A 25,031-nucleotide genomic window follows, 5' to 3' on the forward strand; every position below is an offset into this window, starting at 1 on the left:
TTCAGTCTTACTGTTCATACTTGGGGGAGCACCTTCTAGCATAGCCTCTTGTTTTCTTCTGGGTCACTTTTCTGCCTAATATGTGTTATCAGGCAGCTGAGTTATCCCCAGCCCCCTACCAGACAAGGAACTAGTTTTCATTCCCCAAGAGGTAACACAGGCTATAAATATCAATAAATAGGATACACGAAAATTTAAATGATTAATCCAAAAAAATTGGTTTTCAAATAGTATCCCAGTTTAAATAATACATATTTCTTGACATCATTATCAATACTGAGTAGAGTAAAACATGGATGTGATCCCTCTAAGAGAGTAGTTCTCAGTGTGTTCTCTGACCAAATTCTCCAGGTGATTCTAAATCCACATTAAAGTTTGAAAATCCCTCTCAGGTGAAAGTTATGTATCTTTATGGCATAAGAAGAGACAACATCTTTGTAGAGAGGGCCTTGTTTATTATAAAATTGTTCAGTCATATGAAAGCTGTGCTTCTTCCCCATTTGAAAAAATCTATTATAACCCTAGTGTTGTTTTAGTTTACATTTTATTATGAAAAAGGTCAAAATTTCAAAAAACTGAGACACTAATATATTCATCACTGCATTTAGCAGTTATTAACATTTTACTATTTTTGGTTCCTTTTTATTTTTCTTCTTGGGTATTTTAAAGTAAATTACAAACATAACATTTTATTCCAAATACCCTGAAGAAACTAATTGTTCCCTAATATCTTCTAATATCCAGTTCATATTTAATACTTTTTCAGTTATCTCAAAAATGTCCTTGCAGCTAGATTGTTCAAACAAGAATTAACCAAGGATTATGAATTGCATTTGGTTGTTAGGCCTTTTAATTCTCTCTTAGTCTAGAATATCTCATCCCTTTTTTTCCTCCACAGTAAGTATCTGATCTAGCAGATTATAGGCACTGTTTTTTACCAAAAAATAAAAGAATATGTAGTTGAGGAGTCAAATTTAAAAGTGCAGTAGTAGTTCAAAAAAGGCATAAAGTGTTGTAGATGAGAATAGTCTCAAAAGAGGCCTAATCTGGGAGAGTGACCATTGAGAGCAGAATTTAGAGAGCAGAGGTTAAAATTCATTGTTGGAATTCCTATAACTCCTAAATTGGTGCTTGACTTTTCAGATGTAGTTTGGAGAGCACTGCAGTCACTCATGAAAATAATTTTCTTTTGTTTTACAGTGGGCAAATCAAACTAGCAGATTTTGGACTTGCTCGACTCTATAACTCTGAAGAGAGGTGAGGAATTCATTAAAATTACATGTGGAAAATAAGAAAGAATCCTTTTTATTCTTGGATATTCTAGTATTCTGCAAGTTGCAGTAACTGTTGAGAGTTCCCAAATTCCTTGAATGTTAACTATGTAGATTTTAGCCTTTGGTTGAATCAAGTCAACTCGAATTGGAATCTTTCTTCATCTTGTACTTCTGTGCAATTTACTTTTGAACTGTTAATGTTGCTATGGAGCTGTTTCAACAATTCCATCTGCAGTTGTCAGCTATTTCTATTTGTATGTAATTATACAAGTATTTTTAATCAGAAGCCATTGTAAATTTATCTCATGGTTGGTCTTTTTTTTTCATTTCAGTCGCCCTTACACGAACAAAGTTATTACTCTGTGGTACCGACCTCCAGAATTGCTCCTGGGAGAGGAACGTTATACGCCAGCCATAGATGTTTGGAGCTGTGGGTAAGTCTCAACTTTTTCTTTTGTCTGTAACTCACATATTGTTAGTGCATAGTCTGTTTTTTGTTCTCATTGGCTTTTTTTTTCTTTAGCTTTTGTTTAAGTTTGAAAGTAAGGGGGATAAATTTTTGGTGAGATTTCAGGGAAATCTGAAAATTTCTTAATATCAAAGATACTTTTCTTTAAAAAAAAAAAAAAAAAAAAACATTTTCCCAACTCGCTTGTAACACACACACAAACACTTTGTTTGAATTGGAATCCAAATAAGAAACTCAGATAAGATCCATAGATTGCAATTGATTGATATGTCTCAGGTCTTTTAATTTGTAAGTTCCCCCTCCATCTATAGTTTCCTCCTCCTTTGCTCTTGTTTTCTGTTTCCTTACAATTTTTTGTTGAAGAAACTGGGTCATTTGTTCTATAGAGTTTCCCACTGTCTGGATTTTGTTGATTGCATCCCTGTGATGTGTCCGCCCCCCCACCCCCCCAGCATGGTTCTCCCTTTTATTTCTTATAAATTATGGGTGTATTCAGTTTGATTCCCAACCCATTAACCTACCCCAAAACAACTTTACACGTAGTTTTAGGTACTTCTAACATAAGTTATATAATCAGTGGTACATCAAGGTTGAATTTAGGGGCAGTGGGAGCGTCTGCCTAGAGTGCAGGCAATAAATGAGTGTGTTGTCTGTAGCAAATTTAAAAGCAATAGCACAAGCAACTACAATTCAGTCTGCTTCTTATCACCATGTGGGATGTTCTAAACAATGTCAGTGATAGAATATTTATCCCCATTTGGGCAGATTTCCACACAAATATAATGCTGTATGTGATAATACAATTTTTTTTTTTTTACCTTATCAGCTGTTGATGATCATTACCCAGATCTGTTAATTCATTTGTAGTTGTTTTATAATGGTCATATTCTAATTATATCATTCCTGTCTGAAACACAATAAACAGTTTGCTTATTTGGCTAACCCCAGGTACAAATCACTTAGAAAAGGTGGGATAAATGTTTGATTCTCTCATTTTAATGAGGTGGTTTCCCAGCATCCTCCAGAGATGACTAATGAGGTTTTTTTGGTTTGTTTTTTATTTTCATTATGAACTGATGGATTTAAACATTTTGTTGTGTTTTAGTCCATTGTGGTTATTATCCTTATCCCTGTTATTGTCCAATTTTTGGCTAATGGGAGCTTATTGAAGTTAATTTTTAAGTCCTTTTGACTTAGTAGTCTTGTTTTCTGGTTCCGGGCTCATCCTGTTCATTTCATGTGCCAGACCTGGAATCAGCCATTTCTCTTGGTCCTTATAGTGAGAAATGGTATTTAGAGACCACAGTTTGGGTGTTAGAGACATAGACATTTTAAATGGGCCATGTTAGTTAATTGTTTCTTATGTTGTATGATTTATGCACACATATTGTCCAGGACCTCCATTTTTTACGACTATGACATGTATACTTCCCAGGGGAGTATAACACTTTTTCCCATCCTTTCTCTCATCTATTACTGTTGGTCTTTTAAAGGAGCACTGCTGGTTTTGTTTTTTGTTTTGGTTTTCAACATTGAAAAGGGTAATGGAGAGAGCATAATTTCTTTGGTAACCTACCCAAATCGGACGAAGTTTAGTTAAATTTTAGTGACTCAAGCTGGATGTGTTTGTATTCTGGACTATTTGCTTTAACAGTATTAGCATTTAAATTGTCACAACTAGGCTCTAAGGTTAACGCCCCGTTAGATGCATGGGGAAAGTTCATAGCTCTGTTGATACTATTATTTCAGTCTGTGCAACCAGCGACCTCCTTGCTTTGAAAAGTGTTGATTACGTGACTATGTCTTCCCCACGAAAGAGCTGGAAACTGAAATAAAAGAAAACATTAAAACTTGATTGGAAATTAAGACTACAGAAAATTAGGCTTTCTTTAAAACCCAGTGAGTCATTGAATTGAGATTTTGCTTGACTTCTGACAGGAGCTTACTATTTTGGTGATCCATGGTGTAGTGTCTGTGAAGATATTTTTGTGAAGTGTTCTTACAGAGAGCTAGTGGAACAGTTTAGTTTGCAAATCAGGAGAGAAACTAGAAAGATTAGTATAATAAATTATTCCTGGAGTCTGAAAACCCAGCTTTTTTTTTCTGCCTCTTGTATTGTCAGTTGTAACAATACTGTATTTGGAACTTGATTTGGCAGTTAGTGTAGGAGACAGAATTAAATTTTGCTTTTACTTTTCCACCTGTGGAAAAGGTTTGAGAGGATATTGGAGGTAAGAATTTGTCATTTGTCATAAAACGTCAATATAGTCACTCTATAAAATAGGTGTTAATTACTTTAAAGGCTAGGTTTGTTATACTTTCTCAAATTTAGTCAAGCTAAAGAATTTCAAAATAAGCCCATAAGCTTTGGTTTTGTGAATACTTGTAAATAAATCTCATTTTAAAGCAGAGGCCAAAACAGAGATCTGTAGTACATTTTTTTTCTTCTCCCACTTTTTTTTTTAATTCAGTTTTATTGAGATATATTCACATATCATACAGTCATCCATGGTGTACAATCAGCTGTTCACAGTATCATCATACAGTTGTACATTCAGTACCCCAATCTATTTTTTGAACATTTTCCTTATACCAGAAAAAAGTAGAAATAAAAATTTAAAAAAAGTAAAAAAAGAACACCCAAATCACCCCTTCTCTCCCACCCTATTTTTCATTTAGTTTTTGTCCCCATCTTTCTACTCATCCATCCATACACTGGATAAAGGGAGTGTGATCCACATGGCTTTCACATTGTAAGCTACATTGTTATACAATCATCTTCAAGAGTCAAGGCTACTGCCTCCCACTTTTAGAAAAATGAAACATTTCAGGCTTACAAAAACTTCATGTAACTTTTTTCCTTTATTTTTTAACAGCTTTATTGAGATATAATTTCATATACCATGCAATTCACCCTTTTAAATGTATGGCTCAATGTGTATGGTTTATATGTGTTTGGTTTATGGTTTTAGTATATTTACCAATATATACAACCATCACCACAATTTTAAAAACATTTTCCTTTATTTTTAACTTATTTTGAAATGATTTAAAAATTACAGAAAAGTTGGAAGAATATTACAAAGAATTTTGATATAGCCTTTATCCAGATTCACTATGTTTTTTAACCTTTTTATTGAGGTGTACAATACAATAAACTGCATATATTTAAAGTGTACAACTTGGTAAGTTTTGGCATAGACATACCAATTAAATCATCATCTCAACCAGGATAATGGTCACTCTCAAGTTTCCTTGTGCTCCTTTGTGAACCTTTTCTCCCACCCATGTTCCCCACCCCCTTCCCAGGAAACCATTATTCTACTTTCTGTCACTAGAGATTAATTTCTGTTTTCTGGAATTTTATATAAGTGGAATCATAAGTACACACTTTTTTTTTTCCTCTGACATCTTTCACTCAGCATAATTATTTTGAGATTCATTCACGTTAGATTCATTTTTAACATCTTGCCACATTCACTTCATCCTTCTCTCTATACATGTATAAATATATAACATATGGTACAATATATAATATATATAGACTAAAATGTATGTATATATAGAACACATTCTTTCAAAACTATTTGAAAGTAGTTGTATACATCATGCCCTTGATATGTATGTTTCCTGAAAACACAGATATTTTGTTACATATCCATAGTGCAATTACCAAATTCAGGAAATATAACATTGATACACTATTTTTATCCAGTACAGTACTTTAATCTATATTCCATATTCCATTTTCACCAGTACCCTAGTAATGTCCCATAAACAACCTCCCCCAGCCCCCCTAAATACAGCATCCAATCCAGGATCATGTACACGTACTACATTTAGTTGTCATTATCTTTAATCTTCTTTGGTTCCTTAGTCTTTTTTGTCTTTTGTGACATCACATTTTTGAAGAACACAGTCCAGTTACTACAAAGAATGTAATCCAATTTGGATTTACCTGATACTTCCTCATGATTAGATTCAGGTTATGCAATTTTGGATGGAATAGCACATAAGTGATGTTACATTCTTCTCACGGTATATCACATCTATACTTAAATGGAGTCGCTGTTTGCCCCTTATTCATTTTGGTCACATTTTGGTCAAAATGTTGTCTTTTTCCTGCTCTACTAAATAGTTACCAGTTTTTCTTTTGTAATTAATTTGTGGAGAGATACTTTGAGACTTTGTAAATATGTCCATATAGGTTTGAAAGCACTTTTCAAAATGGTAAAGTGTTTATGCATAGTTTATTTGAAAGGCCTGTTGAAACTGATTCCAGCTGATGACAATAAACTGCTTCCTTTGCAAATATAGTGCCAAGAGGGTTACAGTATAATACAAATTCTACAGAGCAGATGAATGATAAAAGTTAATATTCCCTTTATAGAAACTACAGAACATTCATGTAAAATTGAAATGTGGCTTTTTTTTTTAATCTTTAGTTATTTCTGTAATTTACACTGAAATTGATAAAGGACTCTTGACTTTCTTTCTCTGCATATAGACTGTCTTTTATAGATGGCAAGAGTTTGATCCACTGGCATAATTAATCCTTTATATTATCTGTTTTTACTGCAAGAATTATTTTCTTTTCATTTACAAAACTCTCCTGACCTCTCAATTTTACTCTTTCTAGGTGCATACTTGGGGAACTGTTCACAAAGAAGCCTATTTTTCAAGCCAATCTGGAACTGGCTCAGCTAGAACTGATCAGGTACAGCTGTGTATGTGCGCTAGGTGCCTAGTTATGATAGGTAGTCTCTTCCTGTAATTTCTAACACTTTTCAATCATTCGGCTAAATAAATTTATGCTCCTATGTCCAAGTATGTTTCTTTTCACTTAACCAAAATTGCCACATATTTTGTCATGGGCTGTATATGTAAAGAAATTGTAGTCAGCTGAATTTTTATGTCTTACCTTGCATATTTTTTTATTAATTCTTTATATAAAAGCAGTCTATTTTCAGAATAGGTCTTCCATTCTTAGGTTGAATTAAAATTAAATTAATTCAGCAAACATTTGTAGAACCTGCTATGCAACAGATTCCTTTTTCTTTAAACTTTAGAATCCAGAGACAAATAAGATAGGTCCCTGCTCTCAAGCTCAAAAGTTTTTAGTAAGGGTTACAGCACATAAATAGATCATAATAGAACCTATAATAGAGGATTTAGGGGAAGGCCTGGGGTTGGGATGAGTTTTGTGTTTTTTGTTTGGTTTTTGCTTTTTTTTTTTTTTTCAGTAAGACTAGAGGGAAGAATACATCAGGCCACTGTAGACATTTTTTCATGGTAGTATATAACTCTTATTTGTTATGCAGTGTGCTCTCAGTTAAGAATTTACAGTCTTGGGCTGTCTTCTCCCTCTTTTCCCTATAAGGATGCTATAGGACCAACTGGGTGATAGCTATTGTATAAATTAATACTAACCAGACAAAATAGATAGTCAAAACTTACTTGATATTAAAAACATGTTTTATAAAACTGAATGTTTGGATCATTTTGGAGTATTGTGCCAGCATCGTCTTCACTAGCTTGTAACCAGTTCTGTCTTAATCCGTCTGTCCTTAAGCAGTGAGGTCATATTCTGCCTTTCTGCTTGCACTCTAATGTAATAAAGCCAGGACACCTCAGACTTCAGGAGGTAATCATTTCTGCTTCTAGAACCTTCAGAATTCATGATGCTAACTCACTCACTTCCTTGCTCTTGCTTTTTGCTTTGTTTTCAGCCGACTCTGTGGTAGCCCTTGTCCAGCTGTTTGGCCTGATGTTATCAAGCTGCCCTACTTCAACACCATGAAACCGAAGAAGCAGTATAGGAGGCGTCTACGAGAAGAATTCTCTTTGTGAGTTTGGCAAAAATGTACATCTAGTTTCTGTATCTGGCTAGTGTTGGAACTTGAATTTTTCCTAGCCTAGGGAGTTAGTGTTGTCCCAATTTATTATGGCAGCACACCACAGGAAAACTTTTTCTTTTTGAAATATGTAGCTTTTATCTTAGCCCTTTGTGATTTTTCTCTTCTGAACAATATACAAATTTTCCCATAGTCCTTTTGATATTTCCAAGACAAAAAAAGAATGGAGTGGCTAGCTTCATTTTTCCTTCCTGCATTTTGGCATTTCCTAAATCCTGTTTGGGAGCAAATCTGCTTGTTTGCATTAGATTAACTCCCAACTTTTCCACAGTTTCACATGGAGCTGAAAATTCAGACCTTTTGACATAAAGTTACAGGTTTGAGAACTGTGGGATCATTGTGAATTTGTCCTTTCTCTGTCCTTTCCACAGCATTCCTTCAGCAGCTCTTGAGTTACTAGACCACATGCTGACGCTAGATCCTAGCAAGCGTTGCACGGCTGAACAGACCCTACAAAGTGACTTCCTTAAAGATGTCGAGCTCAGCAAAATGGCTCCTCCAGAGTAAGTGCTGGTGGCCATGAAGGGACCCTAAACCTCACGCTAGGCCTCAGGAGATGAGAAACTCAAAATAATAGGTTTTTAAAAGGAACCACAAATGACCAAGTAAGTTACAAATGGAGAGGTATCCTTGAGTGGTATGGTTGATCAGGTTTGTTTTATTGTTTTGTTTTAACAAGGAATTAGCTGTGATAGTGTGAGGTTTAGCTATGATGTATGTTCTAATTTGATTCAAGCTATTTTCTTTTGTCCTTAGCATATTGCCCTATACAACTTCTTTGAAAATATTTATTCTAGTTTTTGCTCTTAACCATTGCCTCTGCTTGAATCCCCAATGTCTGTGATTACCATTTATATCCCACACTTGCAAAGATGGTTCTAATTTTAAATAGTCTCTATCACTATCAAGTTATATATCCTGAATTCTAGAGGATCCTCGGGTTCTAGACTCTCATTCCACATCCTAGCAGATAAAAGTCTTTTATTTTTGAATTTATCATTGACAGTGTTAAAACTTCCATGTCAGATTTTTTGGATATTTTCTTTTCTTAAGAAAGATTGTCTTAAAGAAACAGATAGGATGTTAGTACGTTAAGTAGATAGCAACTACAAATCTGATTGTTCCAAAGTAATGTCCAAATTCCTTTATTGCATTAGAATTTTCATACATTGAATGTGGCTTGAAATATATAAGCTTTTCACTGAAGTTCGGGTACTCCTATTGACAGAGTTTGGGCTATGGTAATCTTTATTGTAGTAAGGTTTGATCTACTTAGACTGTTTGCATTATTGAGTTTGGGGAAGTGTGGAAATATACTAAATGATACATTTACTAAACCCTACAAAGAAAAAGTTGATATCCAGTCATGAAAGTTCAGTGGGCAGAAAGAAGAAAGAACTAGTTTTTGGTCCTTACTGACCAAAAACCCATAAATTGATTTCACACAGAGATGATTTAATCACGATACACTTATGTGGTTCCAAGATTTAAATCACCATCATTCCTCTTTCCTACACTTTTTGTAGATATTAACAAGCCATTCATCTCTGTCCTATTTATTCCTAGCTAGAACTTAACCAGTAAAGTCTCCTTTATTCTTGTTATGCCAAACAAGAACGATTATAAAATTTAAATATTTGACTGGAATATGGGAGTTTATATAGCAGGTGTGTATGTGGTATTAGCAAGATCCTCATTTCTTACTGTAGAAATCTTTGGGACTTTTGAATTTTATTTCCTCAGGCTATCATCTGTCTTGATTTCTTTTACACTGCTACTATCTATTTACTAACTTTTCTGGTTATTTTTATGTTTTCCTTATCCTTTCCATTTCCCACTCCTCTCTTCTGCACTCTCATATACATTTTCCCTCTATTTGTCTTTTGCCAGCCTCCCCCATTGGCAAGATTGCCATGAATTGTGGAGCAAGAAACGGCGACGGCAACGACAAAGTGGTGTTGTATTGGAAGAGCCACCTCCATCCAAAGCCTCTCGAAAAGAAACTACCTCAGGGACAAGTGCTGAGCCTGTGAAGAACAGCAGCCCAGCACCACCTCAGTCTGCTCCTAGCAAGGTGGAGCCTGGGGCTGGGGATGCTATAGGTCAGTGCTGGGATGGGTCCTTTGTGCTTATATAGCACATTTTGATAGGCCTTGAAGGTCAAGTGCAGGGAGAATGTGTGTGTCTTTTAGTTTTTATCCTGAAGCATTATTAAAGTGATCCGTATGTCCTCATTATGGATAGAAAGAAGGAGACAGACCAAGTTTGTAGATGTGGCCCAAGAAAGACTACAATAGATCACTTTCTTTTCCTGATATAAGGAACACTGTGTCTCAGTTAAATGTGCGGCATAAACCAGTGAATTAGGTAAGCCACATTTAAGGTTAGTTCACCTATGGCTGTCTTAATACACTTAATTTGGAACCTTGTTTATGTCAGTTGGATTTGATAAGACCTTTAAAATCGAATCATATGAAATCGCATTTTCTAGATACAGTTAGTTCCATAGGCTGTTTGGCCTAAATGCATCCAAAATTGTTTAATAATGACCTGTTATAATGAAATAGTTCTCCTGTGGTACTGACAGTTTTTTGGAACTGTAGATAATTCTTTTCCTAGTTCACTTTCCCTTTCCTGTCCACCTACAACAGTAGTTTTCAGTGCTGGCTATACTAGCTGGCTTCATCTAGGAACCTTTAAAAATCCATACACCAAAACATTTGCCAGATCTCTAGGGATGGGGCCTGGGGCATCTGAATTTTTAAAATCTCTCCTAGTGATTCTGATATACAGTAGGTATTGAAAATCACTGACATAGAAGAATACAGATAAAACTAACTCACTTTTATACCCAATGCAGAGATATTTTAGTTAGTTCCTGTCTTTATAAGTGAAAGTATAAAGAACAAACTGTATCATGACAAATCGAGGCATGAAAAATGAGTCATTCACACTGAAACTTCATTCTTTTGATATTATAAGTTGCTGTTGCCAGTTGAAGAAGGCAAAGGCCCTTGCCCCTTCTGTCCTCTTATGTTGGCTTCACCGTCTCTCCACAGGCCTTGGTGACATCACACAGCAGCTGAATCAAAGTGAATTGGCAGTGTTACTGAACCTGCTGCAGAGCCAAACTGACCTGAGCATCCCTCAAATGGCACAGTTGCTTAATCTCCACTCTAACCCAGAGATACAGCAGCAGCTGGAGGCCCTGAACCAATCCATCAGTGCCCTGACTGAAGCCACTTCTCAGCAGCAGGACTCAGAGCCCATGGCCCCAGAGGAGTCTTTGAAGGAGGCACCCCCTGCCCCAGTGGTCCAGCCTTCAGCAGAACAGATGACCCCTGAAGCATCAAGCACACCAGCTGACATGCAGAATATGTTGGCAGTTCTCTTGAGCCAGCTGATGAAAACCCAGGAGCCAGCAGGCAGCCTGGAGGAAAACAACAGTGACAAGAACAGTGGGACACAGGGGCCCCGAAGAACTCCCACAATGCCTCAGGAGGAGTCATCAGGTAAACAGACCGGTCATGAATCTCATTGAGCTCAGGTGCTGTTGATCCTCTTAAAAATATTTTTAACATTTTCTTTTTCACATCAATGGCCTTGATTTCAGTTTTTCTGTAACCTAGTCTACAGGAGAACATAGCACCAGTGGTGCATTTCTTGCCTGGTTTCTTTTGTCTAAGTCTCAGAACTTCACAGAGCAACTTACGTGTACTGATTGTTTTTCCACTTCCTAGGAGGCAGGTAAGTAAAGCCCCTGTGTTCTAATCAGGAAAACCACAACCATAGTTGGTCATATGTCTTGAACCACTGTGTGTTGTGGTGGCCAGTTAGTACTAGCACTTGAAAATCCACCTTCCAAGCAAACTGTTATCAGATTGTGCTTCTTTACCTCTAGTGTAGTGGATGCTGGATGCCAAAGTTTTACCTGAAAGACACAAGAAAACCTTAATAAAATGTCATTGCTAACGTCCTAGAGAATAATTTGAGAATATTTCTCAATAAATAACACCATACATTTTCTTTCAAAAAAAATAATGGCATATAAAAATAATTCCTTTAAATCCATGTTCCTGAAAGGGACAGTTGAATGGTCTTCAAATTAGGAAGTTTAATGTTATATATAAAAAAAAGAAAATTTAGAAGAAGAAAAAAATATATATGTTATGCCCTGATCTCACATAATACAGCATGCAATTTATTTGAGGAAAAAGAAGTTTAAATTCTCTAATCCATTCTGATTTGTAGTCTCTTTGCAAAATATTTACCTATTGAAAATGTTTTCAACTCCTTGGAAATTTTCACTGTCTATGAAAACCCTATTAATTGGGGAATAATGAGAAGAGAGGCAAGGGCTGACGAAGTAGCACTCACCTTCAACTTTAGGGTCCTGAGTCATCGTTTTCTATGGAATAGTGCAGAAAGTATATGCCTGTTTCTGCTGGTTTAAGGTCAAATACATAAGCTATTTTTCAAATGTAAAACATTTAAAAACTGGAAGATTGCATAAATAATTAACCCCCTAATTTTACAGATAGTGAAACTGCAGTCTAGGGAGTTTAAACAAGGCTGCTTATGGTCCCACTGCTGATTATTGGCAGAGACAGAAATAGAACTTGCCTGCTTGTATTTTTTAATTTACTTTGCTACTCTGTCGTGCTGATTCCAATTGTTTTTAAGAGATTCCAAGACCTGGAATATCTGAAAACTAATTTAGAATTAATGCAGGCATACCTTGTTTCACCCTACCCCCCCCCCCCAAAAAAAAAAATTCAGCTCTAATCAAAATACCTGCGAGAAATGGTTCAAGTTAAATACGATAATGATTGAAAGAAATTCACCCAGTAATGGAGCCAACAAGTTATAGATCAAATGGTAAAACTGAATTAAAATTAAGGCCTGGCCTGTAGCCAAAAGTTGTTGAATTTGCTTTTCAGAGGTGAGTGTAAAATCGCCACTACTATGATTATTGCCATCACCCCTGGATTATTCAGTTGGTATCTATTTTATCTCCCATTTTGCTTTCCTCCTTCTGCCTCCTATTTGGCCATTTCACTATTCGTTAGCACTGCCACCAGTGGGCAGACTGGATAAGCCAGAGAAGGTGAAAGTATAAATTTGGCTACTGTTAAACGACTCTCTACTTGTTGGGAAAGGGTGGTTGAAATCCACTGAGTCCAGTGAAGTTTTAAAGTTATTTGTACATTTTATTAATACCTCCCTCCATTAGTACAGACTGTTAAGGATTGGTAATACAGTTAACACCTTTCTTATAATGTATCATTTATAAATTATGATCTTTGTAATTCATTTAAGAAGTTTTATAAATATTAGTTTAGTGGTTCTAAATAATTCATCTGCTTTGCTACTTTGGAATCGAGTTTCCCTTTCCTTATACATGTGAAAGAATTTGAAAAGGTGATTTGAGCTCATAATTAAGCTGTTTACATAGAAGGCAAAATATAATATGAAAAGTGGTATAGCTGGAAAAAATATGTTAAGATTTGCCGAGTTTTTCAGTTATGCATTTTAAAGTTGTTTGCCCTCTGTCTTACAAAAACCTGGTATTCCATTTCATGTATAGTCTAAAAAATACTTTTTAAAATAATGGGTACTGTGATGTTCTTATATAGCAAGATATGTAGTGCTGACAGAAAAAGGCTCTGAAATCTATAGGAGTTTGTAGTACACTTAGCCTTCCTTTTTCAGGATATCTACTCTTCAGGTTGTAAATTTCCCATGACAAATTTTTTGTCCTTAAACTCATTTTCCCCTGCCACCTAGTCAACCAGCCAGTCAACAAGGGACTTGAGTGCAATATATGGGGTCACCAACTCATCCTAGAACTATCTTGGTTTTAAAATGGAAGGTCCACAACCTGGGAAGCCCCTCAGCACCTGGCAAATAGGGATGATTGGTCAATCTACCTGTATATTATATGGAGCACTAGATCTTATCATTCCACTGCACAACCTTACAATTTTGTAGTATTTTTGAAGTGCTTTCATCTGCATGCTCAGGAAATGTAAATTTACTTTATTGCCTTTCTTTGCAAAATATAATTAAGGTAAATCTACCAAAATATCTAATTATAACAAACCTTTTTTTTGGCTTGTCTGAGTAATGACTTTACTTCACAAGTTTAGATAATGAATTGACATTTAAAAATATGCTTTTATAGGAAACAGAAATATTGGTCATTTGGAAGATATCCCAAAACATTGAACCTTTTCTTCAGGGTAACTCCCAACTCTCTAAAGGCACTGCTCTGATCGTACTTTTGTCACAGTGGTTTTGTGTATCTTCAAACTCATGTCATTTTGCATCTTTCCTCTCCTGCCTCGTCAGGAGTTCATTATGAGACAGCAATTGCCAGGCTTAGGCAAATTAGCCAGCAGTGGGAAAGAAAGGACTGGACAGTGGTTCAAGAAGGACAAAGATCTTTGAAAAGATAGAGTTTAATGTTAGTTCAATACATTTCTAATATTCCATTCTTGTCAGTGTTTTCAGGATAAATAGATGTTTATTAACAGCCCATTCTACGTGACACTCGATACTGTAGTAATTTTTTCCATATCATGTAAAAAATGCAGGCAGTAAGAAAACAAAATAGAAAATTATGATAGAAGATTACTTTAGTCTTTATACTTACTTTAACATAGGAAGCTGAATGACAGTATGGTGACTAATATCCCTTTCTTCAGAATGTGATTATGGGGGGAGTGTACTTAGGTTTCGAGAAGTAGGTATATATTTATACATGACAGTAATGAAAGGTTTTTACTTTATTTCATCTCAGCTGTGTATTATTTAAGTTCTATTTCAGGTTAACCTTATATCATCATTAAACTTTTTGTAAAATGTGTTAGCTTAAGTCTATACAAGGTCTACTATTGTACAGCAACATTATGTTCTAGAAATGTGACCAGAGTATGTATATTGTTCCCTTTCATCTTCACTCTTTCTACTTACTTTCATTAATGTTTTGATCCAACAGCAAAAAGATGCGGGGAGGGTGGCTGCCAACAGCCTACATATTAGAACATTTCCTTAAGGAAGGAGATGGAGGAAATCTCAGACAGAAATCAGGACAATAATCTGAAACAATCTTTTTACATCAGCTGTTAGACCCAGAATGCAACTGTTTTACTTTTTAATCACTTGAATTTATTTATAAATTACAATTTCCTGGTCCCAAGATTTTATTCTTTATATATCTTGTTATTTGTATTGATATTTGTTTATGTTGGGCAGTGTGTGTGTGTGTGTTTGTGTTTATAATCACATGTGATTTTTAAGATGGTGTTTAAAAGAAGTAACCCTTCCACAGCATGTCCTCCTCACATTCTTCCACCAGAGAAGAGGCCCCCTGAACCCCCTGGACCTCCACCGCCGCCACCTCCACCCCCTCTGGTTGAAGGCGATCTTTCCAGCGCCCCCCAGGAGTTGAACCCAGCCGTGACAGCCGCCTTGCTGCAACTTTTATCCCAGCCTGAAGCAGAGCCTCCTGGCCACCTGCCACATGAGCACCAGGCCTTGAGACCAATGGAGTACTCCACCCGACCCCATCCAAACAGGACTTACGGAAACACTGATGGGCCTGAAACAGGGTTCAGTGCCACTGACACTGATGAACGCAACTCTGGTCCAGCGTTGGCAGAATCCCTGGCCCAGACCCTGGTGAAGAACAGGACCTTCTCAGGCTCTGTGAGCCACCTTGGGGAGTCCAGCAGTTACCAGGGCACAGGGTCAGTGCAGTTCCCTGGGGACCAGGACCTCCGCTTTGCCAGGGTCCCCTTAGCATTACACCCAGTGATTGGGCAACCATTCCTGAAGGCTGAGGGAAGCAGCAACTCTGTGGTACATGCAGAGACCAAATTGCAAAACTATGGGGAGCTGGGGCCAGGAACCACTGGGGCCAGCAGCTCAGGAGCAGGCCTTAACTGGGGGTCCCCAGCTCAGGCTTCTGCTTATGGAAAACTCTATCGGGGGCCTACAAGAGTCCCGCCAAGAGGGGGAAGAGGGAGAGGAGTTCCTTACTAACCCAGAGACTTCACTGTCCTGAAAGACTCCTTCCCTGTCCATCCTTCCATCCTGTCCTCTGAACCTTTAATGAAATCATTTGCCAGAGCGAGGTAATCATCTGCATTTGGCTACTGCAAAGCTATCCATTGTATTCCTTGCTCACTTGCTACTAGCAGGCGACTTACAGAATAATAATGTCGGCACCAATTCCCCCTGGATGGGCTATAGCCAGAAAATTTATTTCAACTCTACCTGGTAGATATAAGTAGCGAATATGGAGAGGATCATTAATTTGAAAAGTAAATGTTTTATTAGCTCATTGCCTGCATTTCTTCAGAAGAGAAAGAGAACAGTATCAGTTCTGAGATGAGATGACTGGGAGAAGCTCTCTTTAGGTTTTTTAAATTTGGGGTTTTTTTTTATTTTATTGTTTTTAGTTTAGTTTGTCCCCCCCTCCCCCTTTTTTTTTTAATATAGGGGTATTGGTTTTTTTGTTTTTTTTTGTTTTGGCTTTTTTAAGAGACAAATGTTCACAAAATTTGAGCTGCTCTTAGGCTTTTGCTCTAAGGGAAAGAGAATGACCTGGCTGAGTTAAATAAATGTTTCCTTCCTCTCCCACCATCTCATGTTTTTGCTTTTAAGCAAACATTTTTTCCCCATTGAGCATCTTGAACATACCTTTTTCCAAATAAATTACTCATTCTTCAAATTTGCTCCACTTTAACAAAAGGCATGCCCCTCTCCCTGCACGTAAAGCAGGTTGTAGAAAGTGGCATTCTTGGGCAAGTAGGTAGACTTTACCCCATCTCCCAACTCTTTCTTTTTTGCCCCATCTTGATAAAGTTTTTTTCTCTCCCCCTTTCTCTTATTCTCTCCCTCCCTCCCTTTCTCTCTCCCTCTCCCTCCTTCCCTCTCTCTCTTTCTCTGTCTTTTTGAGGCATTTGTTTGGAAAAAATTAATTGTTGAGATGCCCAAGAACCTGGGATAATTCTCTACCTTTTTTGAAATAAAGGAAAGGAAATTTGACTCCTACATTGTTCTCTGTAACTTATCAATTCCAAAAAGTTTTATGTTTTTTGCTTTTTAAACCATGTTCTGATGGGGAAGTTGATTTGTAAATGTGGACAGCCTAGGACTTTGCTGCTGAGTTGGAGTTAGAGATGATTTCTTCATACCTAGAGGGCTAATAAGAACAGTTAGCATATTGTTTACACATGTATTTTTATGTCAAAAACAAACAAACAAACCAGACTTTGAAACAGCATTGTAATATTGTCAAAGAGGGAAAAAAAAATACATCCTGAAAATACATGGAAACATAACTTAGTTTAGGGTGGGTATTTTTCTGAAGATGTATCAATACCTGATACCTTTTTTAAAAATAACTTGGGAGCAGACCATGACAAAGAACAGTATTGACATATACACAACCCAGCATGTATATCCTACCAATTCTGTTAGGAATTTTCCTTCAGAGGGGTTTGGTTTTTATTTCGGTGTTGGTAAAAGGGGTTAAATTATAGCTTCCTGGCAAAAACTTCGCTATATCACGAACAGGAAATGGGAAGGGAAAGGCTCTCAAGGTGGGCTAATTTGGGAGGCTTCTCATTCTGGCTTCCAATTCTATGTGAGTACCAGCATATAGTGTGTTTTAAAAACAAATACACATTCATATAAATTATCTGCATAGACTTAGACCTTTATGAAACATAGGTTAGCCCCCTTTTATAAAGAAAAGGCAAACATGCTTCAGCACTTGGAGTATAGTTTTCAGAATTCAAGTGAAGTTTTGTGTTTCATTGCCAAGTTCGTATATAAAAAATAAATTACTTATAAGAGAAAGGTGCACTAATAAAAAGAAAATCTTTATAGAAGTGAAAGAAGAACCCTCTTCAGATACATGAAGACTTTTCCCCTGCTACTGAAATAGGTAGATAACCAATGTGTGTATTTCTTTATTATTCTCTGGTTTTTGGTCTGGCCTTGCCCTAAGGGCCAAGCATTGATTAGAAAGAACCATCTAACCATTTTGGCATTGATGGCCTTTTATACCAGTGTGTCCAATTAGATTTGCTAGGCTCACTGAGATGATATTGGTAAATTGCATTAAAGTTCATCTGAACCTGTCTGTTGACTTTTTAGTCCTCAGACATGGGCCTTTGTATTTTAGAATATTTGAATTTGAGGCATTTGGCCCCATTCTCTCCTGTTTTGATTAAAGAACCTAAGCTTGGGATACTTTCTCAAGTATCTGTTTAGTGAAAAATTGGTTTTTCCCATCAAATATGAATAAAATTCTCTGTATGTTTTCATTGTATTTTGGTTATCAGCAATCATCAATAATGTTCTTCTCTCCTCCCTCCTGCTCCTTATTTTTAATTATGCAAGATATTATAAATAATATACCTAAGCCTCCATTCCTCCATCTCCACTAGGGAAGGGAGTGAGTGTATGTGTGCATGTATGTATGTGTGTGTGTGGTCCCTATCTGACCCCTTCCCCCATTTTGAAAGTCTAAATTTAAAAAGCAAAAAAAAAAAAGTTTTGTAATTTTGACTTTCTAAAAGCAGAGAAAAAAGAAACTCAATTAAATATCCTGGAATCTCTGTGGAGGAAGAAAAGGTATTAATTTTTCAGCTATGTTGTCTATACACATGATGAAAGTGAAGGTTTGGTTTGGCAGAATTTCAACTTGACTATTAGAAAATTACAAACCCAGTAAATTTAATTCCACTCAGAAGTGGTTTGGTTTTGTTTTATTTTAATTATTGTACCATGGGAGATATTAAGTCTATTAAATACATTATTTTGAACAGATAAGAAATCTGATTCTATTCATGAATGGGATGCAAAACTGGTTTGACCAGGATCATTTTTGTGGTTTTGAAAAATTTGCTTGGCCCAGTTTCCTTAGTATTTTCTTCAACTGCCCATAGGAACAATTAGGATTTCAAAACAAGAACGGATCTATATGTTTAAAGGAAAGCAGTTAGCACAAATTTGTAAGTAGGACTTCTGTTAGCTTATGCCATAGACATCACCCAACCTTATGTGTGTGTGTGTATATATATATATATAATATGCATATATAGTTACAGTGCTAAAATGATTACCAGCAGGTTTTGAGAGAGAATGCTGCATCAGAAAAGTGTCAGTTGCCACCTCATACTCCCTGATTTAGGTTCCTGACACTGTATTCCTTTCTCTCTCTTGTTTTTGCCCCCCATTGGGTGTACCTTGTCTATGTACAGATATTTTGTAATATATTAAATTTTCTTTCAGTTTACAAAAATGGAAAGTGGAGATTGGAAAATTAAATATTTCCTGTTACTATACCACTTTTGCTCCATTGCATTTACTTCTTAATCTGTACCCTCTGAGCAGATCCAATCATGTACAAAAGGGATTTTTTTCCTCCACTTTATATTAGGAGCTTTCTGTCTCAGAATCACTGTAGACTTGTAAACTACAAGAAAAAAACAGTTCTCAGGGTTTGAAATACTTAAAAACGTTAGACTAAGAACTGGAGAACAAAAAAGTTGGTGGGGAAACCATAAGATGTTATTTTTATTTTATTATTATTTTTTTAAGCAGAAAACAGTTACACAAGTGTGCCATACCATCAGAAGGGTTGGCTTCTGATAGGAGATGTAAGTGGGTTTGAGCTTAACTGCCATTAAGGGAAGTCATTAAGAGGCTGTTTAAACCCAAAGGATAGTCTCTTAGACCAGACCACAACTCCCACTCCTTGGTTCCCATGTTATTGCAGGAATTAATAGAAATTAATGTCCATCGCTATAATGAGATTTCTTGATGTATTGCCAATCCTGAAAGTGATTAAAGGGTAAAATCCCTATTATCTCCAAAATCTTTCCCAGCTCCACCTAAGGAGAGAATTCCTTTCCCTTCCCTTTCATGATTTAGAACATTGAACATTAAATTTTCCCTTAAAGTATGTACTGCAGTCCTGCTACATATGACATAAGTAGGTGGGGTGGGGGTAGGGGTGGGGGCAGATAAAACTCATCAGCGTATAGAAAAGAAGAGGGGAGATAGGTATCTGGAAGTTTGGAGTGAGTGATCATACAAGGTTAAGGTGTACACCAGAACAAAGGAAATTAGGAAGAAGTTTAATTAAAAAACTGGTAACTGATGAGGGTTGCCAGCCTATCTTTGAATCCCCAAAGTTTAAGTATGGTGTTCCCTTGCCTGTGGGCTAAGTCATCTCTTTGCTCAGAAGGAGAATAGAGAGCTCAAAATTGTTCCAGTTCTTGGAATCTTGTGTTCCTGGTTAGTGTCCAGAGAAAAGGAGTTTGTTTTAGGTCTTCCTTATATTGCAAACTCATGACTAGTGGTGTGAACCTTAACCTACTAGAGAATATTGTTTTTCATAGCACCGACTGTCTTTTGAATTCTGTGCCTAATGGCTGAGGACCTAACTTGGACTTTTTTCTCTGTCATGCTCAAGGTCATATCTGACTAGAAGCCTTAATGGTCAGTACCTTAATTTCTTAGGCACTATCTTTTCCTGGGCAAGTATCCTTAACTATATGGTAAGGTTAATGCTTCAAAGAAGTTGACAGTTAAGGCTCTTCTTACTGAACTGGGATTTCCATTGTCCTTAAAGATTACTCCCAAGCTTTGCTTTTATGGGGGTATACTGACTTCTCTGTTCACAACTTAGTCATCCTGAAGGGCTAAGTGGAATGGGAGTGAGGAGTTACTAAAGTGAGGAAATAATCATTCCAAGAGAGAGGCAGAACTGCTGGTCTTCAGGTTGGGCTGGGAGGGAAAGTGAGCGTTTTTGGACACTGGTTAGTTTTACTGTCCAGTTGTGGCATTTTTCATCTATTGGGGTACCTCTAGCCTTGGAAATGCTCCCAAGATAAGTGAGAGCCAAGCCCAAGGTTGACAGACTTGGGAAGTACGACATCTGGAGGAATTATCAGGGTACTGGACCACTCCTCACCATGTGCAGCTGTCTCCATCTCCTATCTCCCCACATCTTCCTTTTTTCTATTTTCTCTCCACCTACCACCCAACCCCCATGCTAATATATTGATTGCATAACCCTGCTGGGTATTTACAGTTATTGTTCCATGGTTTTGAACAGTAATGAGAGGCAATTTCAGAAGAAAAATGTCCATCCACATCCTCAACTTGTAGAGAGGGAAGCAAAGAAGAAATCAAAGTAACCGTACTTTCTTATTGCAGAGAGCTATGAAAGGGATTTACGTTGTGGAGAATACAAAAGGTTCTCAGATTGAGCTAGGAAAGGCAAGGAGTCATCTTCCAGTCTTCCTGCTGCCCTTCTGTCAACCTTCACCTCTTCATCCCCTCCCCCATATCCTGACACTGTTGCTTTTGCTGATGACATTTCTAAGTTCAGTTGCAGGGGGTGTCTGGGAAGTAAAGCTTGGTGAAAAGGGGACCCTGCTATCCATGTGAAAGTAGAGGAGGGCTGCTTTGATGCCCTGGTGATTAATGATGGGTGCCAAAATTGGTTTTGGCCACTGGATTGCTCTCATATCTCTGTCTCAGGAATTACTAGTCCAAGACTGACAGAAAGAGGCTGATAAGGAGTTAGTCTTTAATACCCTCTAGATGGGTGGGCAGTTAGTGAAGTTTTCTCAATATTCAGCCCTCAGCTACAGCATACCTCTCTGGAGTAAGAGGTAATAGCCATGAAGTCGGTTCACTTAGATATAGTTTTTTCCTAAGACCTGGAAATAGATGGAATTTTTGGATGTCTTGCTCTGGCATGGTTGTAAACTAAGGTTAGTGTTGATAGCCCTAAAGGAATGAATAACATTTTATCCAAGCCAAACTACCCTGAGGGAGGCAGGGTAGACCTTCAAGAGGCCACAATGTAGTTGTCATAGCTAATTGAAGAACAAAGCTTGGGTCTTTCCTGTACTGAAGGGGTCTATCTGATGGGCTGTCTCTAGGAGGGGAAATTTCTCCACCCTGTGTCCCAGAACTACAACAGGGCTTGATGTTGGACGCCCTTAGTGATCATCAGCTTGTAGACAACCATCACCACCAAGGTTGATGCAGTTTTGAATGCTTTTGGCCCTGGAAACAAGAGGCTGAATTGAAAAACTTATAGAAAGCTTAGGAGCCTGTCCTTTTATAAATTAAGGAACTTCCAAGTTTGGCCCTGTACTAGTATTCACAATTTCTGTTAGGAGACCAAAGTTCTCATATAAAATGAAATAAGAAAGGGAGAACCAGGGCAGGCTGCAGAGAGAGTCTTAGAGTATACTTGCATATAAAGAAGAGAGAGAGATATGGAATGGATGGAAAAATTATCCAAGAATTCCCCTTGATTATAGTAGTGTTACTTTTAGGGTTGGAGAATGGGCCTAGAACTGTTAGGCTGAGGTGATACTATGAAGACAGATTTTCCCTAGGAAGTTAGACTATATTCATAGGGACATTTGCTTAGCACTGCTATCTGCAGAGTTCAAGAGAGGAATTCAGGGATAAGGGGGGGATGACAAGAATGCATCATGTTATTAAGCTTTTGTGTTTTTGCAGTTTTTTAAACTCCTGCAAGTGGCTTTATGTATTTCAGGTCAACCCAGAAACTTATTATTCCTTTCCCCCTCATTTTACGTCCATGCAAGGGCAATGCATGGAAGAGCAAGTAAACCAGAATATGTGAATTAGAGTTACAGACTGTTAGAGCTACAAAGAGACAGGAGAGTTGTCTAGTTGAGTGCCCTGTTTAGCCAGTGAAAAAACAGGTTCAGAAGGTTGAGAAACTTGTAGTGTTGGAAGGAAGGAGGGGAAAGAGACAGGGAACTAACATTTGTTGGGTACCTGCTATGAGTCAGGCTCTGTGCTAAATGCTTTGCATTTATTGTCTTGATTCCTAAGCACCTTGAGGCTAAAAGATTGAAAGAATAGCTTACCTTCCTCTGGGAAAATCCTTTTAAATATCCTGAGCAATATATAGGAGATAAAGGGGAGTGGTGGACCACTTTTTCGTCCCTGACAACACAGAGCTAAACCAGAGGAAGTCAATAGTCAGCATATGAGAATGAGGTTAATCTGAGGAAGTGCCAAACAGTGAGACTCATGAATAACTTCTCATTTTTCTAGAGACCTGCTAAAATGTGGTGGTTAAGAGGTAGGCCAGAGGCTAGGCTAGTAGGGAGCAAGATTATTATTGGCTCTGGAATTGATTTTAGTTCTAGAAAATCAGGTCATGACCTGAGAATACAGTATTAATTTTAGAAATAGGGAACAAAATGAGATTTCTCATTCTAGGATATCTTCAAAGAAAATAGTGCTTCTATCCTGTGAATAAACTTCTATCAGAGAGGTAAACAAAATTGTTTGATGGCCATGCTTGTTTTTGGGTTTTGGGTTTTGCCTTGTTTTGTAACACATTTTGAAGTCATGAAACTAAATTTGTAATTTTGGCAAGACTCAGTGCCAAGTTCAGGGTTGGTAGGGGCAGGTGGTAGTGTGAAAACTGACAATGAGTATGATTGTGTTTCTCATAGTTATTTGAAATGACCTCAGGAGTTAAACCATTAGGTGGTGAGCAGTAATACTGTTAGGTGTATCCCCTCATAGCACAGTCCTGTCCTGAGAACAGGGCAACTTTGGAGGGGAGAAGATTGGGGAGGGTCCCATCTTTAGGAAGCTTCTGGGTCTAGTGGGAGAGGCAAGTTTTATACTTCGGTGGGGAGTGAGGAACTGGTACCACAAGGCAGCACATTAAAGCAGGTTATAAAATAGTACCCTAATACAGAGGGAGCCAAAGCAAACAAATGATCAGAAAAAGTTGAGTCAATCAGAAAAGATTCTTTGAAGATAATGAAAGAGGACAGGAACAGAAGAAAGGAAGGTAAATAGAGGGAGAAAACTCATGGAAGAAAGTTTCACAGGAGCCAGAGGGCTGTGAATGGACTAGCAAGAATGGTACCTGACAGAAATATTAGGAAATGAAGTTGGAGGAGCAATCTTGTGAGCCTGAATGAGGAATTTGAATTTGACTTGGTGAGCAATAACAGGGAACAGAACATTAGATGAAAACGATGTTGAGAACTTGAGAACTTTTGCAACTGGACTGGGTCAAGGAAGCAAGAAAGCTAGCTAGGATATTTTTGTTCTTGGCTAGACATGAGACAGAGAGGTTCTGCCTGCACTAGAATAGGACAGTGGGAATCAGAAAGAAAAGAGATATGTCCATAGGAATTAGCAAGTCTTGGGCTTAGTTTGGATGTGAGGGGAGGAATAAAAGGACATATTTTTGCTGCCAATAGTGAGGGGGGCTTGGAAAGTGGAACTTGCTTTGTTTTAAGAACCAGTTGGTAAGCTGTCTGTCTGTGTCCAGTTTCGCAGAGTCTAGGAGGGGGCACTGGCCCAGGAGAATGGTGGAACATGTGCTGTGTGCCCAGAAGATGAACCTGCACCCTGCCCTTTTCAGGTTGGAGAGAGAGTTTATTGCTGGGGTGTGCCGACAGACTTCAGGAATGCTATCCCACTCTGGATCTGGGAAAGAAAACACAGTTTTTTGCCAGTTTCTTCCCCTTTAATGCTCTGAAAATGGGATATGACTAGCCTGTGGCAGCATGTGCCTGTGGATGCACAATTCTCTGGCTTGATTCTTGGAAGGCCTTTTTCTGTCCCTCCCTGGGGGTCATTTGTATCTCTGGTTCTTGCTCCCAGAGCCATAAAGGGGGAGCCCCCATTTATTAATTGGGTTGGGACTGGGGAGGGGGTCGGCAGGGGACTCTTTAGTGAGGCAGGCGGGGGTCTTCCCGAATGAGCCCATTAGCCAGCCCCAATGGCAGCTGAAACGGGGCTGCAGCCAAGTCCTCTCTGTTTCAAAAACCCTTCATCGCCTGCAGCAGATCAGAACAAGGCCTGCGGGAGCCCTTAGCTTCTGATTGCAGCTGTGAGGAAGGACAAAACAATTTATAGGAAGCCAAGTAGCTCCTGTCTTACTGTCTCTTCCTTTCCAACTTTGGGGAAGGGAAGACTGGGAGGTTGTGTCGCCTCCCACCATGGCTTCTTACAAGGCGCTTAAAGGCCTAATGTAGAGAGAAAAGGAGTGAGTGTATGTGCATTGAGTGTACATTTATATCAATGCTGTGGATGTTTACTTGTGTCCTTGCTTTCTTCTTCCCATCGACACACAGTTGTGTTGGATAAACAGCCACTACTTATATTGGGCTCCCTAGGGCAAAGCCAAGTGGACACTCAGACTCTTAAACAGTCTAAAGAAAGGCAGGTGTGGGTGGGGGGAGGGGAACAGGGATATGCTTATATTATTCCTTCCTGCAGATATCTACCTTCAGTCTCCTATCTGCTCTATCAAGATTTTGG

The 25,031-nt window shown here is 37.8% G+C and overlaps 1 protein-coding gene across 15 annotated transcripts in view; it reads left to right on the forward strand.

The window, feature by feature from the left end:
* Positions 1–25,031, forward strand: part of CDK12 (cyclin dependent kinase 12) — a 56,119-nt gene that overhangs the window by 20,280 nt on the left and 10,808 nt on the right. For 11 of the 15 annotated variants that reach the window (XR_005212616.1, XR_005212617.1, XR_005212618.1 and 8 more), the window contains exons 7-14: positions 1,201–1,257; positions 1,607–1,708; positions 6,383–6,460; positions 7,473–7,589; positions 8,030–8,161; positions 9,549–9,760; positions 10,718–11,170; positions 14,992–15,409. Coding sequence is in view for 11 of the 15 variants with exons in the window: in XM_037808497.1 (XP_037664425.1) it covers positions 1,201–1,257; positions 1,607–1,708; positions 6,383–6,460; positions 7,473–7,589; positions 8,030–8,161; positions 9,549–9,760; positions 10,718–11,170; positions 14,992–15,409 (1,569 nt within the window). In the remaining 4 variants the exon portion in view is untranslated. Of the gene's footprint in view, positions 1–1,200; positions 1,258–1,606; positions 1,709–6,382; positions 6,461–7,472; positions 7,590–8,029; positions 8,162–9,548; positions 9,761–10,717; positions 11,171–14,991; positions 18,004–25,031 lie in introns of those variants that run through there. The other 4 variants (XM_037808498.1, XM_037808502.1, XM_037808504.1 and 1 more) reach the window with 4 other exon arrangements.

Source organism: Choloepus didactylus, chromosome 18 (assembly GCF_015220235.1).
Source record: "Choloepus didactylus isolate mChoDid1 chromosome 18, mChoDid1.pri, whole genome shotgun sequence".
Taxonomy (NCBI): domain Eukaryota; kingdom Metazoa; phylum Chordata; class Mammalia; order Pilosa; family Megalonychidae; genus Choloepus; species Choloepus didactylus.